Raw genomic sequence first — 20,531 nt, forward strand, 5'->3', positions numbered from 1 at the left:
TAACCTTGTGACATCATAAACACAATACCTTGACGTCATTGGAGGGATAAAATTTAAATTTGCTATGATTACCGGGACGTGATTGAATCCGTTACGTTCTAATGACAAATAAAGACGGCACTTGAGGTCACGATCAGAGCTGCTAATTAAGCCCTTGTTTAGTTTACAAACCGGCTTTGAAAGTAGTTTACTGGTCAATGAAATCGAACTGGCTCAAATGAGCTCGAAAATACACGCTATGAGTACAAACAAAGACACGAAAAATTAAACCGAACAAACCTTTTGAAAGTTTCGCACAAAGAGTTTAATAGTTTAACCGGATGTTTTTGACTCTGTACAGATTAAAACTAACTGCGGCTACCCTACAGTAAGAACAGCGTTGATTGCTTTAGATTAGCGCTTTAACACTTCTGTCATAGACTTGTGATCTATGTACGTGAGGAGCTGACAACGAGGTTTGATTAACAAATCCACGCCGCAGGTTGGGTCAACATAATTCCTTTATACAGTTGGTTAGATCACTGACCCATGTAAAAGCGACCCGCTGCCGTCATAAAGCTCACATGTTGCGCGCTGTATGCGAGAAAACCATTACAAGGATTAAAGTAAAATAAACAGTCAACTGACTTGTGACACACCAAGAGCTCTGTGCGTCGGTTGAGAATAGCAAGTTATTCCTCGGATTGGAGCCAACGATCATGAGCGCACATTTGGCGAAACAAAGACGTCTAAAATCCGTTGCGCTGAGCGCAAGTTTTGATCGACAATTCCGCGCCGACACCATGAATGCACGAGAAAATGTGAAATTGGAGAAACAGCATCGCGACATCGAGTTTTTAAAGAACAACGTCGAGAAGTCGCACAAAGCAGAAAAGAACCGAGTTAAGTCGCGAATGCAGAACTTGCGGAAAACCGTTCTTTGCCGTACACCGTCGAGCGAGGGTAGCGGAACATCTTCGGTGAGCACGAAAATGTGCGAAGAAAGAGTTCATCTTCCGAAAATTTCAAGCCTGGAAAATGACAGTAAACTACAGGCGAAAGAAATAGACTTCAGCAAATCAGTACCGGATTTGCACTTGCTCTGCGCAGAAGACGTGCAGAATATGACTCACTTTCCTACAATAACAGCTGCCCCTTATAGCCCTCGGGGCACACGGAGAATATTGGTCCGAGAGCGTAACGACTCGGCTCGTGCAAGAACGCAATCTCACAGCGCAGTAGAAGATTTCAATTCCAATTTGAAGTGCCCACTTGAATCTAACGGGATGGTTATCGACTATGAAAAAGAGCAATGCTACGAAAAAACTGTTTGTACCCGAAGAGCTCGGTTAGATGTGGACTCTTTCCAGCCATTCAACAGATTGTCTTCGCGAAGGCGAAGCTTGAGCACCGGGGACATAAGCTTAGCAGAGAGAGTTAACTCTTTTCTTGAAAGTATTGAAAACCCTCGCCTGATGGAGTCATCAGACAGCTGGAGTGCTTCCAACTCAGAAGATGAAAAGGAAAGCTCTTAGAGATGAAGAAATCTGTGCGACATGGAACTTAACTCATCACCACACATGGTCGGTTAAGCTTAGTGTAGTGGAAAATAAAAAAAGCGAGCTCTTTGTTAATACTCAACTTAAAGTAAACGCGCAAGTATTCCAAACTTTAACTTTGCTTACGTTTCACAGCTTTATTTATGTTATACAGTACTATCAGTTGTTCTTCTTTTTTTCCCCTTAAAAAACATGTGTCGGTAACCTTTTGTCTAGCGCCGGAAAGAAATCCACATTCTTAAACATTGCACGTTAGTGTTAAATAAACATTAGTGCCCCGGCTACAAAATACCAAAGAAAGAATTCTCTGAAAGCTTGTCGCTTTCATGTCTATCAAAATATGTATCGGCGGAAACCTTCATTTAACTGAGATCCCTAAAACCTAAACAGTTTTAGGTTGAGGATCAGAAAAAAAGGTAGTAAACTTGTTACTTTTATTACATTTGTGATCAGTTGCGTGGCTTCATTGCTTTTTTTTATTCGCGAAAAAATAAGATTGTTCTCACCTTGTACATATTTAACATAAGAAACATTTTACACGGCAATCAGTTGTTAATTAGCTGCAAAAATCACTCCCTGGCTTTTCGTGTTTACCGAAGGATTACCGTTTTTACGTAAGTGCGACGTAATTGTCATAAAAAAAGACCATGTAATTCAAAATTGTGACGTAACTAATCTCATAATTACTTCGCGCTTTTTCTATTTTTTGTTCTAGAATAGACGACTAGACACTTCGAACTGTTTTGTTTTTTCTTGTGTCTGTGAATTTCTTTTTCTTGGAGGTAAAGAATTTGTTTTTATCGTTCTGCTGTCACGGTATAGTTTTCTATAGATTGTTCAACAATATCCCTGTATAAGCAAGGCACCAAATATGTTTACTTACATGGTTCTTCGGCTCAGTAAGCATGCATATCATGTACTAAGCTCGTGGCAAATATCACGCTTTCTACTGGCGCTTATGCAGTTTGCTGTGAATTATTCAGTCATCTTGCATTTTTTGTCCGTATTTTAATATTGTGCTCCAAAACTGTATCAAACAATAATAGCAAAAAATAGATTGCGATAGACAAACAATGGCATCTCATGAAAGTACCGTTAAAAAGTTTTTATTTGAATAACGTCGTTGGTGCGCTTGCCTCAGGATCGAGCGGTCCAGGTTCTAGCCATGGTCGGGGACATTGCGTTTGGTTTTAAGACAAGACACGACTTCACTTGTGCAATGCCTCTCTCCAACCAGAAGAGAACTGAGAATCCGAGCTACGGGAAGAAATACTCGCTCTCACAGTTACTTTCGAGCCCGACCGCCTGGGGGGAGGGGGCTACTCCATTATATGGGTTATATAGGTATATGCAGTCCTAAAGGGTATAGTTTTTAGCCGTTTTTGGTCAGAAATAGGGTATGGATTTTGGCCAGTCTGGTCTCAGACAGGATATGGTTTTTGCAATCTAGTCTCGAATTGTACCTAATAAAAGCATACAGTGTTGTATAATCATTGTCTTTAACATTTCTGTGAACTAGGGAACTAATTATAAGGCAGGTCTTAAATAGGGTATCAAATTTTTGTTCAGGTCATAAATAGGGTAGGGAAAATCGCAATCAATTTTTCTGGAAGTACCTCCCTGGGATAATTGCAAATATTGTACTAATGCCGTGGAATAAATGAGGATGTCATTAGCGTGAGAGACACTATGCACATGTTTTTAGTTTATGAGGATTGACGTTTTAATGACAGTCTAAGCTCTGGACACACACTGCAACAAAGCGTACAATTTCTAAATTGCAGCCCTGATTGTCCATCTCTAAAACTGTCATGCGCAATGTTGCGGGCAATTTTGCAGACTTCTACAACATTGCAAAGAGAATTTGTTCCCAACTGCGTAATATAACTGCGATACAACTGATTTCCTGCCTTTTAAAAAATGGTTATCTATTCCCAGGTCTCTAACCCGCAGAACACTGCTAAAAATGCTGCGCGCAATTTGCTCAATTTGTTATTTTCCGGACCTTTGGCATCCTCGACTCAAATAGGAATGATTCGCTATAGGGACCATGCGTTCATGCTCCAAGGCTAAGCGAAAAGCCGAAATGATTGGGTGTGGGGTTCTGAAATAAAACTGATTGCTCGCTTGAGACATAAGCGTCCAAGAGCTTTCAAAGCAATCAAGCGTTCAGATCTTAGTCCACTTTTGAGCAGCGGCGCGCGCATGACAATTACATTCACGGAAACAAAATGGCGGCTGCAGTGGAAGCAAGAACCTGTGGATCGTGTTGTCTCAAACTAAAGGAACTTGTCAACAGTTACGAAGAAGAATTGGGACTGAAAGGAAAGGAATTTGATGGTACAAAGAGTAAGTATCCCGTTGAACGGCTGTTTCAGTATTTTTGATTAATTTTGACCTGCTCGTTTTTGGAGAGTTGCGCGATTTGTTGACAAATCCTCCTTTGTTCTCATCTACTCTCTCCTTGGCACTCTGAAGTTTTTTAAGGGGAAATTACATGTAATGTGTTGATCACAGAACGCTTTTAATTTGCAAATAAGCTGGTTTACCAGAGTAAATTTCCTGCAGGTCACCTTGTATATTTGCTTTTTTACAAAAACAAAAGCATATCCAGAGAATCCAACCCAAAAAAGCAAATCTGGGAGATCACCAATTTTACTGTTTTTGACCATGAACAAAATTGTTCAAAGTAGAGCTCCACCAAATAAAGTGCAAAAATGCATCAAATATCCAAACGTTTCCCCAAAAATGCCAAAAATCATGTAAAATATGTCTGAAAAAAAATGTATTTTAAGCACTTTCATTCATATTGTCTGGGAGATTTGGTGACCCATACGGGAGACAGAGAGATTCTGTCTGGAGACTCCCTGATAATTCAGTAGAGTTGGTATAGATGCATGTACTTGGCTTGTCTTAGAATGCACTTCAGCTGGCATAGCATATACAAATCTGTGTCAGTCACTTTTAAGTATGCTATAATAATAATTATTATTGTAGTAGCCTGCTTTTTAAAAATGGTTTTCACTTTGCAGTTCATGCCTTTGGGTCGTTGAACTTCTACTTGGAACACAGCAAGTTTACTGACTTATTGAACAGTATCAGGTCAAAGTGTGAAAGCTGTGCAACCTGGCCTGACCCTGCTAAAGCCATCAAAGCTTCTCTGGTAAGATTTAGGATCACAATCCAGGGTTGACATTAAGGGCTGTAACCTATAACACCTGGTACAGTTGAGTATGCTTGATTTTGCCTTGGTACTAAGAGTGGAATTCACAGAATTCACCCGCAAAGTAACATGTTTGTTATGGGTGTGGAGAACTGGGCTGGGTTGTTTGAAAGCCGGTTAGCGGTAACCCAGGATTAAAAGTAAACCAAAATATTAATTTCTCTTGTATAAAAATATTTTCACTGTTTATGTTTTGTGTAGTTTGCAGTTATTCAAACTCTAAACAGAAGGACAAACAATATAAACAAAAAACCTCACCGAAAAGTTGCAAAACTGAAACAAAATTCTCGTTAATCCTGGGTTAGCTTAATCGTCCTTTGAACAACCCCACCTTGGACTACAGATGATTCAAAACTAATGACAGCCCCGAATTCTCAATGCAGTGTGATGCACAGTTGAACCATTTTACGACAGCGCTGGTGCAGACAGAAGGCCATGGTAGAGGGGTTTCAACTAGAGGAAATAAGATTCTGGATATGTTTACTTGCTATGCAGCAGTGACATTTATTTATTAGGTGCTAACCGTTTAAACCATTGGAAACTTAATGCTCTTGTATTTTATGTAGGAAAGGCAGCAGCAGATTGAAAATCTTGCCCCTGTGAAAAATTATATCTCAGAATGTTTGGATAAACTACAGAGTGCGATGAGAGAGAAGTCAACAAAAGTTGTTGCACAGAGACTTGAAGCTATTACAAGAAAAGTTGGGTAAGAATATTCCATCGTATCAACCAAAACTAAATTGCTATTTGTAATAATTTGTTGATACTAATCTCACTGTCTGTCATATTTGACAGGTTGAAGTTCATTGAAAGTGGACGAGATTGCTTTATTAATTCAGACATGTTTTATGTTGAGGTACTGCAGATATAGTGTGTGAAAATTAATAATTCTTTGATGTCCTTTAAGAGTGATTAATATCAATATTCTAGGCTTGTCTCTCCATTACAGTTTTAACATAAGATATTAGAAGTGAGTCCTGAAGATACACAGCATTTATTTTTATGTTGGGAGTGTTACTTAAATTATTTTCAATGGCATGTTGATTCAGATTTTATGTAGGTAATATAAAACTTTAGCTCAGCCTTGATATGATTTCTGGAATTCTACCTTTTGTGATATTTTATAAATGAATGAATGAAGTCTTTATTTCTTATTCCAAATTATCAGACAGCAGATGTGAGTCTAGAAATCAAATCCTGAATGAAAGCAAGATGAATAAAATTTAAGATCTACGTAATTTAAAATCTCCAAATTAATGTATATTGTGAAATAATAAGGTGAATACAATTTAAAATCTGCACAAGTTTAAAAACGCATCTGTTCATGAACAGGTTTTTGTATCTCTTAGTTCTTGTCTGGGGGAGTTGGAATTCATGCCCTGGTCCTTTTTCCTAATATTCTTGACCATTTTGACGGGAACAAACCTCGAAGTGGGCAGTCTTTTGTCATAGTGAACTTGTTGAACAAAAGTTGATCTTTGTCTTCAACTGAGGTCAATCTTTGTAGGTTCGTATGGACACTGATGGAACAGTTTCTGAAGTGAAAGTCGCTCATACAGGTGATCCTGAGGTAGGTTACAAATTTAGATCGTCATTTACTTGCAAAAAACTGGGGATGATTTTAATTTTATCTGATGTTTTTAGGCTTCTGAAATTTTACATGCTCAAATTATTTATAGTAGTAGCTTGATAATTTTGAAGTAGCTCCAAAGCTCTTGTTGTCCTTTATGGAGAGAACTCTACACACTGTACATATTTTTGAGACACTTCTTGAGATATGACAGTAATGCGTTGTGGTTAGGGCTCAGTTACAAAGTCATAAATGTCAACTGGCCTTTGCTTTACCTCCACAGAGTTGTCCTGAGTTAACAAGAGTTCTAAGGTATGTGGTCACAGTTGATTCCTCCACTGACGAATAATACTCTTTGATTCATTGTTCTAGGCATAGACAACCTTTTAACACAATTCAAGTATACATGTATAACATCTGGGGCAGCAGTCTTGACATCTTGATTTAAAGCCCTCCTGTTTGTACAATAGTGCCACTTCATTATGTTTCATCAGAGTGGCTTTCAACTGAGTGTTGTAAAACCAAAACCAAACCAATTACTTGCCAGTTAGACTACTCAGCCAATCTAAAACTTTAATAAAACCAAAACCAAAACCAAAACCAAAGTAATTGCCTGATTACTTTCAACACTCAATTGAAAACTGCTCTATAATGTATTTTTTAGATTGTTAATAAATAATTACATTTTGCTTTTTCACAGGGAGGGAGATTATGATGAATTTTTATGCCATTTACAAGGATTATGTGACCTGTACCAATTATCTCGTGACACGTAAGTAATATTAATTAGTAGATACTGGTCAATGTTTATGTTTACCTGTCCTTGATGTTATACAGAATGCACTGTCATTTAAATTTTTATGTTCAGACATTGTGATTGGTAGTGATAACCATTATTAACACTATAAACAATCTAAATAAATACACGTGTGATGTGTAGACTGCAGTCATTAAGCTACCATTATTCTCAATAATTTTATTGCACATCTCAACAAATTTTTTCAGGTTTCAAAAACCAAAGATCCTTGCAGCTCTCAAAGCAGTGGAAACTGATATCAATACGATGGCAACATTCTTTGGGTAGTAGTATTTTCTGTGATCATAATTGAAGAAGCTAGTCATAAAAGGGGATAAGTGACGATTTTGGTTGCTTTTCTTTTTTCTTGCTCCAAATTAGCTGAATTTTTGCATGTGGTCTTCAATGTAATAGAAAAATGTGGTTCTGTATTTTTGTCGCTGGTTTTTGCTTTGTTTTCAAGTTAAAACGTAGGCAAAAAACTTGGCTTTTCCTAGCCATGTCTTTAGGAGTTTATTTGTTGAACAGCAAACAGGCAGACTGTTTATAGTGTATGAAGTCAAAACCAAATCCCACAACATATAGAGCGGAAATCTGGGAACGGATTGTTTACACCGGTTATTGTGACATGAACACAACACGTGAATCGATCGAGCGTCAAACAAAATGCCATCAAACAAAAAAGAGATGTGCCGCATTAGAGCTCTGTCAACTAATATCTTAAGCATTGTTTTAAAGTACCTTGTGTGCCTACCTGGTGGTTGAGAGGCATCATAAAGCCTCGATAAACCCGTAAGTCATCAGCACGTTTTAAAGAATCAAAATGTGTTCTGAAACTTCGAAGGCAGCTGATATACCGTAATCGTGTTATCGGCGTTCGAAGTCAGATCGAGCCAGGTAGCAAAGTCCAAGAGCAGTTCTTGCCCAAGAAAAATACCCTCTGGTGAGTTGTGGCCCATTTGCCAAGCATTGCTAGCGTCAAAGTTTGGAAAGCGAGAACTGGTTTTAGACTTATAAAATTTGTCTTGTATCGACCGCCATGTCTTCCCGCGCACGAGGTGTAAAGACCCTTCCCGGCATGCATTGCGATTACATTCTGCGGACATTTCTCGAACTGGTAACTAGATTTAAACATAATAATGGCCAGCAAGTGGCGATCGATTGTAACAGATCTGTGATCCAGTTTGCGTTGATTTTATTTCAAATCGGCATGATTTGTAGTGTTTTGAGCTTCTGGGATCAGGGGACATGCAGATGTATGGAGACCCGTACGTTGCGCAGAAGGGTTAATCTGTTAATCTGTCAGCCCTATTTATAGAGCGTTTTCACGTGGAGTCATCAAATTCTTAAATCCAAAACTAAACAGCCGCCAAAGTTGTTGTCCTCATCAGGCATAAGAGGTACCAGCGCATTTTGAACTTGGAAGTTATGGCGGTGCGTGACATAAAGCTACGATCGCATTTGTCGAAAACTATGTTTTATCTCGTGATTTTTTAGCCATTGAAGACGTTGCCGTATTTGAAAAAGTGTTTATTGAAATGTTTATTTGTTTCATTTTATTTTTATTTACACCTTTTTTTGACCTGAAATCAGCATTTTTGAGCTTATACATTGCGTGAAATTACCATTTTCAGGAGCCCATCATGGGCTCCTACCATTTTGCTGTTTTCTAAGTGAAACCAACATCCTTGCCGTCATGCGTTAACGTCAAATTAACATTTTAACCTATTTAGACCTGAAATCAACATCATCGAGTTTATGCGCTGCGTAAAATTGACATTTTGCTGGTTTCTAAGTGAAACCAACATCCTTGCCGTCACACGTCAACGTGAAATCAACATTTAAACCTTTTTTGACCTAAAAGCAACATTTTTGAGCTTATACGTTGCGTGGAATTGACATTTTGCTGGTTTCTAAGAGAAATCGACCTCCTTGCCGTCACGCGTTAACGCAAAATCAACATTTTAACCTACTTAGACCTGAAATCAACATCATTGAGCTTATGTGCTGCGTGAAATTGACATTTTGCTGGTCTCTAAGTGAAACCAACATCCTTGCCGTCACGCATTAATGTGAAATCAACATTTTAACCTATTTAGACCTGAAATCAACATCATTGAGCTTATGCGCTGCGTAAAATTGACATTTTGCTGGTTTCTAAGTGAAACCAACATCCTTGCCATCACGCGTTAACGTGAAATCAACATTTAAACCTTTTTTGACCTGAAATCAACATTTTTGAGCTTATACGTTGCGTGGAATTGACATTTTGCTGGTTTCTAAGAGAAATCAACCTCCTTGCCGTCACGCGTTAACGTGAAATCAACATTTCAACCTACTTAGACCTGAAATCAACATCATTGAGCTTATGCGCTGCGTAAAATTGACATTTTGCTGGTTTCTAAGTGAAACCAACATCCTTGCCGTCACGCGTTAACGTGAAATCAACATTTAAACCTTTTTTGACCTAAAATCAACATTTTTGAGCTTATTCGTTGCGTGAAATTGACATTTTGCTGCTTTCTAAGTGAGATCAAAGTTCCTGCGGTCGCGGCGGGCCGATCCTTTGTTATGATAAACCGAGGCGAGACTTCGACTTATAACAAAGGCTTGGCTTGGTTATTATAACAAAGGATCGGCTCTGTTTATCATAACAAAGGCCCGGCTTCGTTTATTTGCAGCCTCGGCGGGAAAAGGGCGTTAGGTATTTTAATCAAAAGTGAACTTTGTCGAAAACGCTCCAAATTTCGCATAGAGTTTTGTTTAGGTATGTTTAGCAATGTCCCGTAGTTTTTGCGCTAAACCTTGCTTCGTTTTCAGGATATTGCGTATGCAAAAAACCACTCGGTTTTCCTAGCAGCGTCTTTATAAAGCGAAGCAAAAACCAGCGGCAAAAATACAGGAACACGTTTTTCTATTACATTGAAGACCACATGCAAAAATTCAGCTAATTTGGAGCAAGAAAAAAGAAAAGCAACCAAAATCGTCACTTATCCCCTTTTATGACTAGCTTCTTCATTGTTTATTTTGTTCTGCCCAGATGTCCCATGTTTTATATACCTCTATGTACTGTGCTGATGTCTGTGGGTTGCAAAATTGCAAGAGTCAACAGGTTTTCATTTAGCACTTGGGAGCAATATTGTAGGTCTTTCTGAATTACCTTTAGCCTCTTTCTCAAAGTGAGTTTTGGTGCCCATCCTTTACTATGAAAATGAGATTTCATTCACATGCAAATAATATTAAACTCATTTTCATATGAATGGTTGTGCACCAGGTCTTGCTTTGATAGAGAGGCTTAAGGCAACTCAGAAATGGGCTCTTGAACTCCAATACTGTTGTGAATGCATTTTGTAAATCAGATGAATATTGTTCAGGGAGAAAGAGTTTTGTTTCTTAGATTTCAAGTGCCTTTTTTGTTGAATTCAAGGCCTGCTCGATATCAGAACATCTTAAATGTTTGAATATCTGATAAGTCAAACAGCTAGAAATGCATTTTATTTTATATGCAACTCACCAAAATTGTTTTTAATGTTAACACTGTTTCATAAAATGTCAGATCGTTAAAACTCTGAATTAATTTAATTTTATCAGAACAGACATCAGCTCAACAGAAGCAATTACACAATGCCCAGTTGGGTTTGTCACTCCACGACAGGGAGGTTTGTGATAAAAAGTATAATCTTGTAATAGGAAAAAGGTATTAATCAATCAATGATGCAAACTACGTAAAAAACATTTTTGAGTTCCAACTGAAGTCAAACCTATGGCCAAGTTTCACTCGCCAGCTGCAAGCTTAACAACATGATGTACAAAAGACTTGTTTTTAACAGCTACTGAGTGCCATGGATTGTTTTGTAAATTATGATAAGGTAAAGCTGTTGGGAGGTTTAGACACATGATAGGGACAGTTTTACATGTGTATGACCAAACTGGTATAACTAGTGTAAACAGCAGCCTTCACTGTTGGAGAGAATTAAAATATTTCCTTCCCTGGGCTGACAGAGTTTATTCAGATTTGCTCACAGACTGTCTTTATACATGTTGTTACTTGAAGGTCGTCGAATGCACCTTGCATATTTTGCATCTCCTTATGAACTATTGGATGTTAAAAGACCTGGGCAGGATTGCCATTTTACTAGAGAAGGTAACATCAGTAATTTACAGACTGAAATAAATATTAACAAGAATTATTTATTTAATCAGAAATCATATTTTGCATGTAGTTGTGGTTTTGGTTAGTACCAGGTGGAACTAGTCTGATAATTTTCACAATTTTTAAATTCAGTGGCAAAATAAAGTTTGGATGTCTATCTTTTAAAATGGTAAGAATGGGAAATTAAAACCCCTAATCCACTGGTTTCTCTTTAGAGGAATTCAAAACCTCTATAGGGGTTCCTAATATTGCATTGTGTAGTTCCAGAAAATATTCATACCTCCCCCACAGAAGGGATTTTTTTAAGACCTCCCCCCCCTTCCCCCTGGAAATTCCAATTAAGCTTCATATATTTCTTTAAGTTTTTTGCTCTTACAGAACCCCCTCCCCACCCCCAGGAAATTCCAATCCTTTCTGTCGGGGGAGTATGGATATTTTCTAGAACTGCACGTTATAGGAATACGTAACTTGGGACCTGACATTCTCACAAGTTAGGAAAATGTTTTGCAATAATCTGTAAATTGAGGGAAAGGTGCAGAGTGAATGTGAGTGAATTGCGTGCTGCTTCAAATTGGAGATTGAAGAGAAGTAAGAAAATAATAGGCTATTTCTGAGTTACCTTGTGCTTCTGTTTCAAAAAATGCCCTCATGCAAAACCTTTGATATGAAAATGAGTTTGATTTGCATGAAAATGAACTTTAGGCAGAACACATTTTCAAATGAATGGTTTCGCATGAAGACCTGTTTTGACACAGAGGCAAAAGGCAACTCAGAAATGGCCTATTGCCCTTGTGGATGGAATGTTTAATGATTGACCCTTTTTTATGCAGACCCCCCACCTCGAGACTTTGGTTACCAAGTGAGTGTTTCCCTGGAACAGTCACAAAAGTCTTCACTGCCCATCAGCCCTCTTATTGTAGAGCCTGTGAATTATGGCATGCTGGGACTGAGCTCAAGGTGAGGTGTTGTCCTGTTACTGTAGCTGTAAGTGTACCTGCAGTCACTCACTCATGACAACAAGTAACATCTGTTTGTGTGCACGTATTGCGGGCCTATGCTTCTCATTGCTTTATCAATGCTATGTGTTTCAGTGTCAAGTATCAGCCACTAAATGACAACAACAGTGAGGAGTTCCATGCATCGTTTGTGCTAGAGCTTTGTAAGCCATTGCCAGCTGCAGTGGAGGTTGTACACAAGATTTATGAAGTTCTTAATAAAGCAGGTAATATGCCACTACATTTTTTCTTCGGGAAGGGGTGGCATTCCCAGAAAAATTGGGTAGGGTGTGTGGCCTGCTTCCCAAAACCCTTTCCCTATAAGTATTTAAGACCAAAATCTGTGATCTTCCCTACCCTATTTATGACTTGACCAAAGATTTGATACCGTCAGTTTAAGACAATCAATACCCTGTTTCAGACCTGCCTTATGCTTATTTTCCTCGCTCAGACCGACAATAAAGGCATTGTGAAGGGCTTTTGTTGATGGCCCATATCGATAATGATGATAAAGTAGCTTCTTTAAAAAAGAAATACCCAATTCAAGACTAGAGTGCAAAAACCATACCCTATTTGAGACCAAAATCAATGGCCAAAATCAATACCCTTTTCTGACCAAACGGCTAAAAAACCACACCTTTTGGGGCCTTATGGACTAGTTGCACAATCACATGGAGGATCGAGTGGTGATTGCATCACGAGCGCAAAGAGGGTCTGCATGGAGGCCTCACGTTTTCAAGTTTTCCATATTGCAATCCTTTCCATCCTTGTCATCGTTAGTCATCCTCACTTCCCAATGGGTTCCTGTTATTTGTGGAGTACTGTTCGGCAAAATCACACCATTACTTTTGGGGTTTTTCGATCGAACTATCCAGCTTTTCAAATTGTCGATATTGCGATCCCTTTCTATCGCTAGTCATCCTGAACTTTTTTTATTTGTGGAGTCTTTCGCAACATTAAGGCGGCATTCAATACATTTTGAGTGTTGCACTGCCCCATAACTAAAACAGCTCAACACCAGGCATAGGCAAATGGACAACAAAGATTGAGCAGGTTAATTTTTGAACTTCAATTCAATTTATCTTGTTCTACTTTTCAGGCACTTTCACTCATTCGTCACGAGTACCAATCGACAGCCTGATAATAAGAGAGGTAAGAACAGTTTATTTGCTTGGAAAAGCGTCGTAATTGCAAACACGTCGATTTGTTGACCTTCAAGTTTCTGAAGACTCGTTGGTGTTCGTACTAGTTTTTTTATTGGATGGTAAGAATCGGAAGTCTACGCGTTTTCTATGAGGATTTTCCGGGAATAACGTTCTTGTTACTTGATGTTATAGATCGTTTCATGCTCTGCCATAGTTTGGAGTCTCGTACCGAATTTCACCACTTTGGAAAACGAGTTAATACATGCTCATGCAAACGTTTACTTCGTGACTGAAATCTTTTGTTGATCTTCTTATAAAACTTGCCACCGATTAACACCTATCATTTATTAGCTATGGGTATGAGTTTATGTTTTCAAGTGTTCATTTACTTTTGTTTTGCAGTGGTTAAAAGAAAAAGGCGTTTCATCTGGTGAACACGGAAATACGTATTACGCGGTATGCGAGAATCATTGTTATTGGTTGAGATATCCACAGAAAGCAGGTTTATGACATCGCTGTGAAGTTCATATAAGCGGTTTTATGTCGACCAACCAAAAGAATCACCTCTGGCCAATCCCAATAGGCCCTTTGCAGCTAAGCCATCACGTGACCTATTTTTCATAAAATTATGGGCTACAACTTAAAGAATGCCAGGAATGGAAAGAGCGCATCGAAAATATCAAAATGGCCAAGTTTGAGGCCCCCATCATTAAAGAAGGAGATTTTATGACGCTCCAAGTTTTTAAAAGAATAAGAAGATTTGTATGGAAAAAGTTGTTGGAGAACAAGGCCTTGCTCTCCAGCAACATTTTCCATACAAATCCTCTAAATTTTCTGAAAATTCAAACAGTCATATAAACTTACTCTTTAATTCCATGGGCCTCAAACTTGGCCATTTTGGTATTTTCGATGCGCTCTTTCCATTTCTGGCATTCTTTAAGTTAAAGACCATAATATAAAAATTTTATAGGAAAAATTTGGTCACGTGACCCCAGCTGCAAAGGGCCTATTAACGCAAGCGCGGGAAAACATGCACCCGGCGCTAAAGGCGGCGAAACTTCCAACTTGTTGGCAAAAAGTGCGGGAAAGCATTCAACTACTGCAAAGCGTGGGAAAATACGCGTTAAAGTGTTAATTGTGTTTCCGATTGGTGCAAAAGCCGTGTTGTCTCCAATTTGTCAAGTTGCTGCTTGAAGCTTTTGAATTCTTTTTCTCTCCTTTATTTTTCCATCGTTCTTGGCTACATTACCTTCTGGGATGTATTTTGTTATCGTTACAGAGTTTACCACAGCATTACCATGTGTACCACGTGACAGAAAACCAATCGACAGCTGAGGAGCTCGTGCAGCCTTCTGGGATGGGACTGTTGCTGTTCAGGATAGGCTTTACACACCCCAGTCAAATCCCGGATATAATACCGGTACGGCACACCTCCCCACTATCCCATTTATGTCCAGAGATGTAAACATTTATGAAATTGGCAGGTTTGACGAAATTTCGTCAAACTGAATGAATTTTCATGGATTGGATGATTTTGGCAAAATTAAGTCAATTTTGTCGAAGCCAAATCAGCCTGGTAAATTGACGATTTTCGGGACTTTTTGTCAGCCATTGCTGTGCAAATTATCTCATCAGACCTCATCATAGATGGTCCAAACATTTTGGCGAATTTGACGATTTTAGCGAATTTTATTCAATTTTGTCAAAGCGAAATCAGCTTGGTGGTTTTTGCGACTTTTCGACTTTTCGCCAGTTATAACTTTGCAAATGATCTCATCAGATAAGGTCCCAACGTATTGGCGAGTTTGACGATTTTGGTGGTGGACGTATCCCCACTATTCTTCTCCACTCGTTTCGTGCACTTTTATGAGAGAAAACATGAGCGATTAGTTGAATGGTGAGGGAAAGTAGGTTGCAACTGTCCCACCCGTTTTCGGTTGGAATCCAGTGCCAGAAAAACTGTTTGTCGCGCGTTTTTCGGTGGTATGGTTGCTAAGTAACAGACAACGTTTCGTTTTGTCTTGGCTGGATTATTAGTCATAGAAATTGCTTCAAAACAATAGGTACTGTTTTAATTTAAATTCATTTCTGACTCGGTGTACGATTTTTATTTCAGTTACTTCGAAGGCAAGCAATGTTCAACACGTTATTAACGAGTGCGCTAAGAAGCCACAAGCCTCTCAAGAAGAGTGAGTGATTTAATGCGTCATGTAATCCTTTACTAGCAATACTTAGTCACGTAATATTTTTGTCACGCAGTCTTCCTCGATTTCGTCGGAGAGAAATGTTGGGGAGGCGAACCAAGAACGTTGGTTTAGGTAAAGCTTGCTTGCGAGCCAGTGGCTTATCAGGCCGGAGCTTATCCCGGTTTCTGTAGCATGAAGCGACTAGGAGTATTTCTACACCCCCCTGAATGGGATGCTAGTCCATCGCAGGGTTACCCCAGGTATTAAATTCGCCGGTACTCATTTATACACCTGGGTGGAGATAGACACTGTGAGAGTAAAGTGTCTTGCCCAAGAAGACAACACAATGTCTCCGGCCAGGACTCGAACCCGGACCGCTCGATCTAGATTCAAGCACACTAACCATGAGGCCACCGCACCTCCCCCGAGAAGAACGTTGGTATAAGCACACTTAAAGCTTTAGCTGATCGAATGATACTTTCTTTCTACGTATTCTGTTTCAGAACCTAATAGCGAGGAGTTCCTTTTTGAGTTGAGAGCATCAGAACCATTCACTTTAACAGTGACCTTTGAACATCCGTGTACATCGAGCATGGCTTCCAGTAAGTGCACTAGCTAAATAATGATCAGCTTATAATTTCTCCTAAGAATGTCAATATCATGTCAACACTGTGTGGAAATCAAAAGAGGAGTGTTTGACCACCCGTCACGCAAAACCTTGTCACACAACCTTTCTTCTGAATCAGAAAGATTGCATTACAGTGAGAGTTTTACCCGAAAACGTGACACAAAACCCTCGGAGTGAACGGAGACCAGTTGACGAAGCCTGTTACCATTCCACCACCCTTAACGTATCCTCAAAACAATTGCTTTTTTCTTATACGGACTGCAGAGGAATTTACATCTGTCTTTTGTTTCAGTTGATTTTTTCGTCTCTGAAGATCTTACCGTAAAAGCTACTCTGACCACAGTGCCTGGAAAACCTCTCTTTTGCTCCAATGATTACATCTCCAGAGTGACTCAGAGGTGAACATTTTGTGATTATTTTAAGCGTGTGGAACAAAAAGGGTTTAACCAATAGCTGAGAATTGGTCCGGCAAAAGTTTTACTGTCAGCCGAGAAATGGAGCATTGTTATTTTCAGCTGATAGCAGAGATCTGAGATCTGCAACTGAGTTCAGAAATGGCCTGAAATTTATTTTGATTGCTAGCTGAGAAGTCAATGAAAATTGGACTGATAACTTTGATTCCAGCACCTTCATCCAGACCGTCCATTTTGTCTAAACTCAAGGGAGGCAGTCGGTGACCAGTGTTGTGTCCTCCTTTTTGTTAGTCGATGTTTTTCTTTGATTTAGGTTCGATACCAACGCCAAGTTTGAAGTTTGTTCTCCTTGATTTTTTTTTAAATTTTTTATTTAAACATATTTTAATATGTGTTTTCCCCAAGAGCTGAGAGGGCTCTTTATTTATGCACAAAGTAATTTTAATACATGTTCGACCTCTTCCTTTGCTTCGAACGGGCAAACTGGTATTCCTTTTTTATTGACAGGTGTCTATCAATCCCAGCTGCAATGCGTTGCATCATAAGAAAAGCGCAAAGCGTCAAATTAGAGGAACTTCCGGTCAAGGCCAGTGAAGAACTTCCGCTTCCCTTGGGCACAGGGCAACCAGCTGCCAAACTAGCAAGCCTGTCACTCCCTCCCAGTGCCGCGCTGTTCGGTGCGGCCGTGGGGACTCCATCGAATCCGAACACGCCCGTTTTCCTGGGCACGTCACCATCGTTCACGGCTTTTACTCTCGAGACGCCATCTCCTACGTTCAGCGCGTTTCCGTTTTCTTCCATATCGCCGACGTTTTCTTTCTCCACGGCTGAGGTAGCGGCTGCTGCGGCAGATGCTCCCTCGATGGCCGCCAAACAGCCCGAGAAGAAGTCCGACTCCACAAAAACGCCGAACTTGAAAATCACACTCAAGCGTAAACGTGATGATGAATACGTCATTCAGAACTTTCAACTGCCAGAGGAGGTCCCTAAGAGCGGAGGGAACTTAACAGGCAGCCAAGCTACGTCTAAAAACAAAGACACAGTGATCTCAGATTCTATCGAAGGAGATAACTTTTCGTTTGATCTCGCGGCCGTTTCAGGGACAAACTTCGTCATGGGAACATCATTCCCTGACGTAACAGCTGGGCTAGATGGGTCAGCAGTGGTTTCTTCAGGCAGTGCTTCAGCTGGTCAACACGTCGCTATGGCGAGCTCTGACTCTATAGCAGCTGCGAGCGGGTTAGGGATCGTTCCCGCGGGAATCGAGGGATTACCCTCGACTGCCGATTTGTTCGACGCTGACGGCACGGATTTGGAAGGAATTCTTCAGAATCTATCTGGAGCTTCTCACCTCCCCCCTGGAATTGTATCAGGCAGCTCGGCTTTGGATTTTGATACAGGATTAGGTATGTTAAAAACATAAGGGAGGGGTGGCTGGTGAAAAATTGGCCGTTGTTTGTGAATCTGTTGCGAAAGGGAAAAAAGAGCGTTCCCCGATTTAACAAATTCCATCTCTTTGAAAGGCACAAACCAAGGTAAATTTATATTAGTTTGGAAAGTCACTGGTGAAAAGAACTGAACTTACGTGGAAGGATAAAGCAGTTTGTCTTCAAAGAGACTGTTTAACTGTTTTACGGTGGAGAAGTGCTAACCTTCAACTTGAAATTGAAAAAGGTAAATTAACCGCCATTGCTAACTTGGCGAACTGATATTTCGAGCGTCAACCAGTTGTCGAAGCAAAATTCGCTACGGAGTTTAATTTACCATTATCAGTTTTAAGTCGATAATAAGCTATATGTGGAAATTAGGCTTTTAAATCTCGTTGCGTGTTCTGTGTTAGGTCCTGGAGTCCCTGGACTTGATGTGACGGATCCAAATTTTGACATTGATGCGGCCATCGATGCGAGTGCTGCTGCTGACCCAAGTATTGCAGGCACTGCAGGTATTCTATTTAAACTTTGCGGTGTGACTCTGCCTCAAACCAGAGGCATGGAGTTGTAGATTTTAATCTGCTGATCACGCAAGGCATTCTAATGAAAGAGACCTAAGGGACATGTTGCATGACGGGGAGGAGAGGAACGTGCTAGAAATGGGAAATACGTTACTGAAAACTTAAGTTTAATTCCTTTTCGTCCCTTGGTTTTTTCAACCTTCCTTCTCATTTTAGGCCTACTACCCAGGCTACAATCGTTTCCAAACGTTGAGCACGTGTAACTATGGCTGCAGCGAAAGCGTTGCGAGATATTGTTTATAAGACAATTTCTTATGGCACTTAGGTCAATGACTGTTGAGAAATCAGACATTGATCAGATCATTGGCTAAGCTATACCGGTTTTCTTCCTATCTTCCCAGGTACCTTTGACGTCGACGCCACGCTGGACTTTGACCTCGATCACATTGCCGGGGTGCGGGGTCTTCCTCCTGACGTCACGGGCACGGCAAATCTACTGGCCGTTAGTGGACTGGGTGACGGAACTGTTGACATCGACATGCCTGGAACATCTCAATCAAAAATGTAAACTGCGCGTGACTTCAAGTTGGCTATTGTGTGACTCAGATGTCGTGAACAATTTTTCGTGACAGTCACGCTTCGTGAGATTTAGAGGCTCCCTTCCAAAGGGAGGTAAATAGTAGTCTCCTCCGCAGCCGTTTTTTTAGGATGTCACGCAACTCTCCCCCCCCGCCCCCCCCCCCCCCAAGAAACGGTTACTTTGGGGGGACTGTTGCGTGACATCCCAAAAACGGCTGCGGCTAGAGGTGCTCTGTCACTTTAAAATGATTCAAAGCACGGTCGGATTTTGGGTCAAGAAGTCACGACGGAAAAAACAGGGTTCGTACGGGTCCTAGAAAACCTGGAAAGTCCTGGAATTTTATTGTGGCATTTTCCAGGACTGGAAAGTCCTGGAAAAAGGCTACTGGTCCTGGAAAGTTCTGGAAATCTGTTAAACTCAAGTAAAAAAAAAAAATGTGAAATGTATGGCAGACAGTAAGGAGAATTAACATTAAGATCTTGGGAGTGAAAGGGTTAATGCGAATTTTAGAGTCCTGGAAAAATCAATCTGAGTCTTGGAAAAGTCCTGGAAATTTGTTTCTGAAAAAGGGTACGAACCCTGAAAAAACCCGTGTCAGGTGATAAGATGTCGGTTAGCGCGTGTTTCCACTGCCTCGATTTACTTGACAATCAAACGAGTCAAACAAAGGTTCTTATTAAGTATATACTACGCGGGAAATGATTTTGCGAGGAAAAAGTTTCAAGTGAAAAATAAGGAAACCAGGAAATTGAAAAGGTGTATCGAGAGAACATTAGGCGTGCAATTTTTTAAAAAAGTAACTTAAATTGTTCATAGAACGAAAAATGCAAACAAACGTATTATTAATTTAGTGTTGCAGTTGTCATTATCCCTTTGTTTAGTAACTTAAGTGTTCTTATCTCGAAATACAAACTATCCCAATCAAACGTAAGCGTAACTTGAGAACATTTTCAGAGTTATACACCTTTGTTGTGTAAACGTACCTTCTACTTAGTATTTCCTTTTGTATTTCTCTCTTGGGGTTACGTATTGTAAATAGTGTAAATAAACTTTGAACGACAGTCCCTCTCGCTTGCAAGTTTTTATGAAGCTAACAGAGAAGGATTTTCTCGACCCAGACCATCACTCTTTTTCGCTCCACTTGTTGCCAGTCTCTCTATTAGAAAGGTCTCGCACCCGAGACAAAATTCTCATGATGGAGCGGAATGCGAAAACCAAAGGACAATGTATCAAATGTGGTTTCTAGACTGCCAAGTCTGCCGTGGTCAGTTATCCGAGTTATTCGTTTTTATCCGGGGGCTGCTAGTTAGAATCACAACCAGCACCTTTGTCTTTGTCATGAAATTGTAATTA

General features: G+C 39.9%; 2 protein-coding genes across 2 annotated transcripts; both read left to right on the forward strand.

Moving 5' to 3' along the window:
* Window positions 1-299: 299 nt before the first annotated feature.
* Window positions 300-3,217, forward strand: LOC149096662 (uncharacterized). The gene has a single exon (XM_089281398.1). The coding sequence runs from the start codon at window positions 699-701 to the stop codon at window positions 1,512-1,514; it is 816 nt and encodes a 271-aa protein (XP_089137524.1). The 5' UTR covers window positions 300-698; the 3' UTR covers window positions 1,515-3,217.
* Window positions 3,218-3,724: 507 nt separating this feature from the next.
* On the forward strand, window positions 3,725-20,528 carry LOC110044750 (mediator of RNA polymerase II transcription subunit 1-like). The gene is made up of 21 exons (XM_020750322.2): window positions 3,725-3,887; window positions 4,571-4,701; window positions 5,328-5,467; window positions 5,557-5,617; window positions 6,269-6,331; window positions 6,615-6,643; window positions 7,032-7,103; window positions 7,337-7,411; window positions 10,719-10,786; window positions 11,182-11,271; window positions 12,111-12,237; window positions 12,372-12,502; window positions 13,375-13,427; window positions 13,823-13,876; window positions 14,700-14,840; window positions 15,537-15,609; window positions 16,110-16,208; window positions 16,527-16,632; window positions 17,155-18,053; window positions 18,488-18,589; window positions 19,000-20,528. The coding sequence occupies exons 1-21, from the start codon at window positions 3,770-3,772 to the stop codon at window positions 19,164-19,166; spliced, it is 2,799 nt and encodes a 932-aa protein (XP_020605981.2). The 5' UTR covers window positions 3,725-3,769; the 3' UTR covers window positions 19,167-20,528.
* Window positions 20,529-20,531: the final 3 nt, after the last annotated feature.

The sequence above is a fragment of the Orbicella faveolata genome, unplaced genomic scaffold (genome assembly GCF_042242905.1).
Source record: "Orbicella faveolata isolate gen_17 unplaced genomic scaffold, um_ofav_v1 contig_48, whole genome shotgun sequence".
NCBI classification, from domain to species: Eukaryota; Metazoa; Cnidaria; class Anthozoa; order Scleractinia; family Merulinidae; genus Orbicella; species Orbicella faveolata.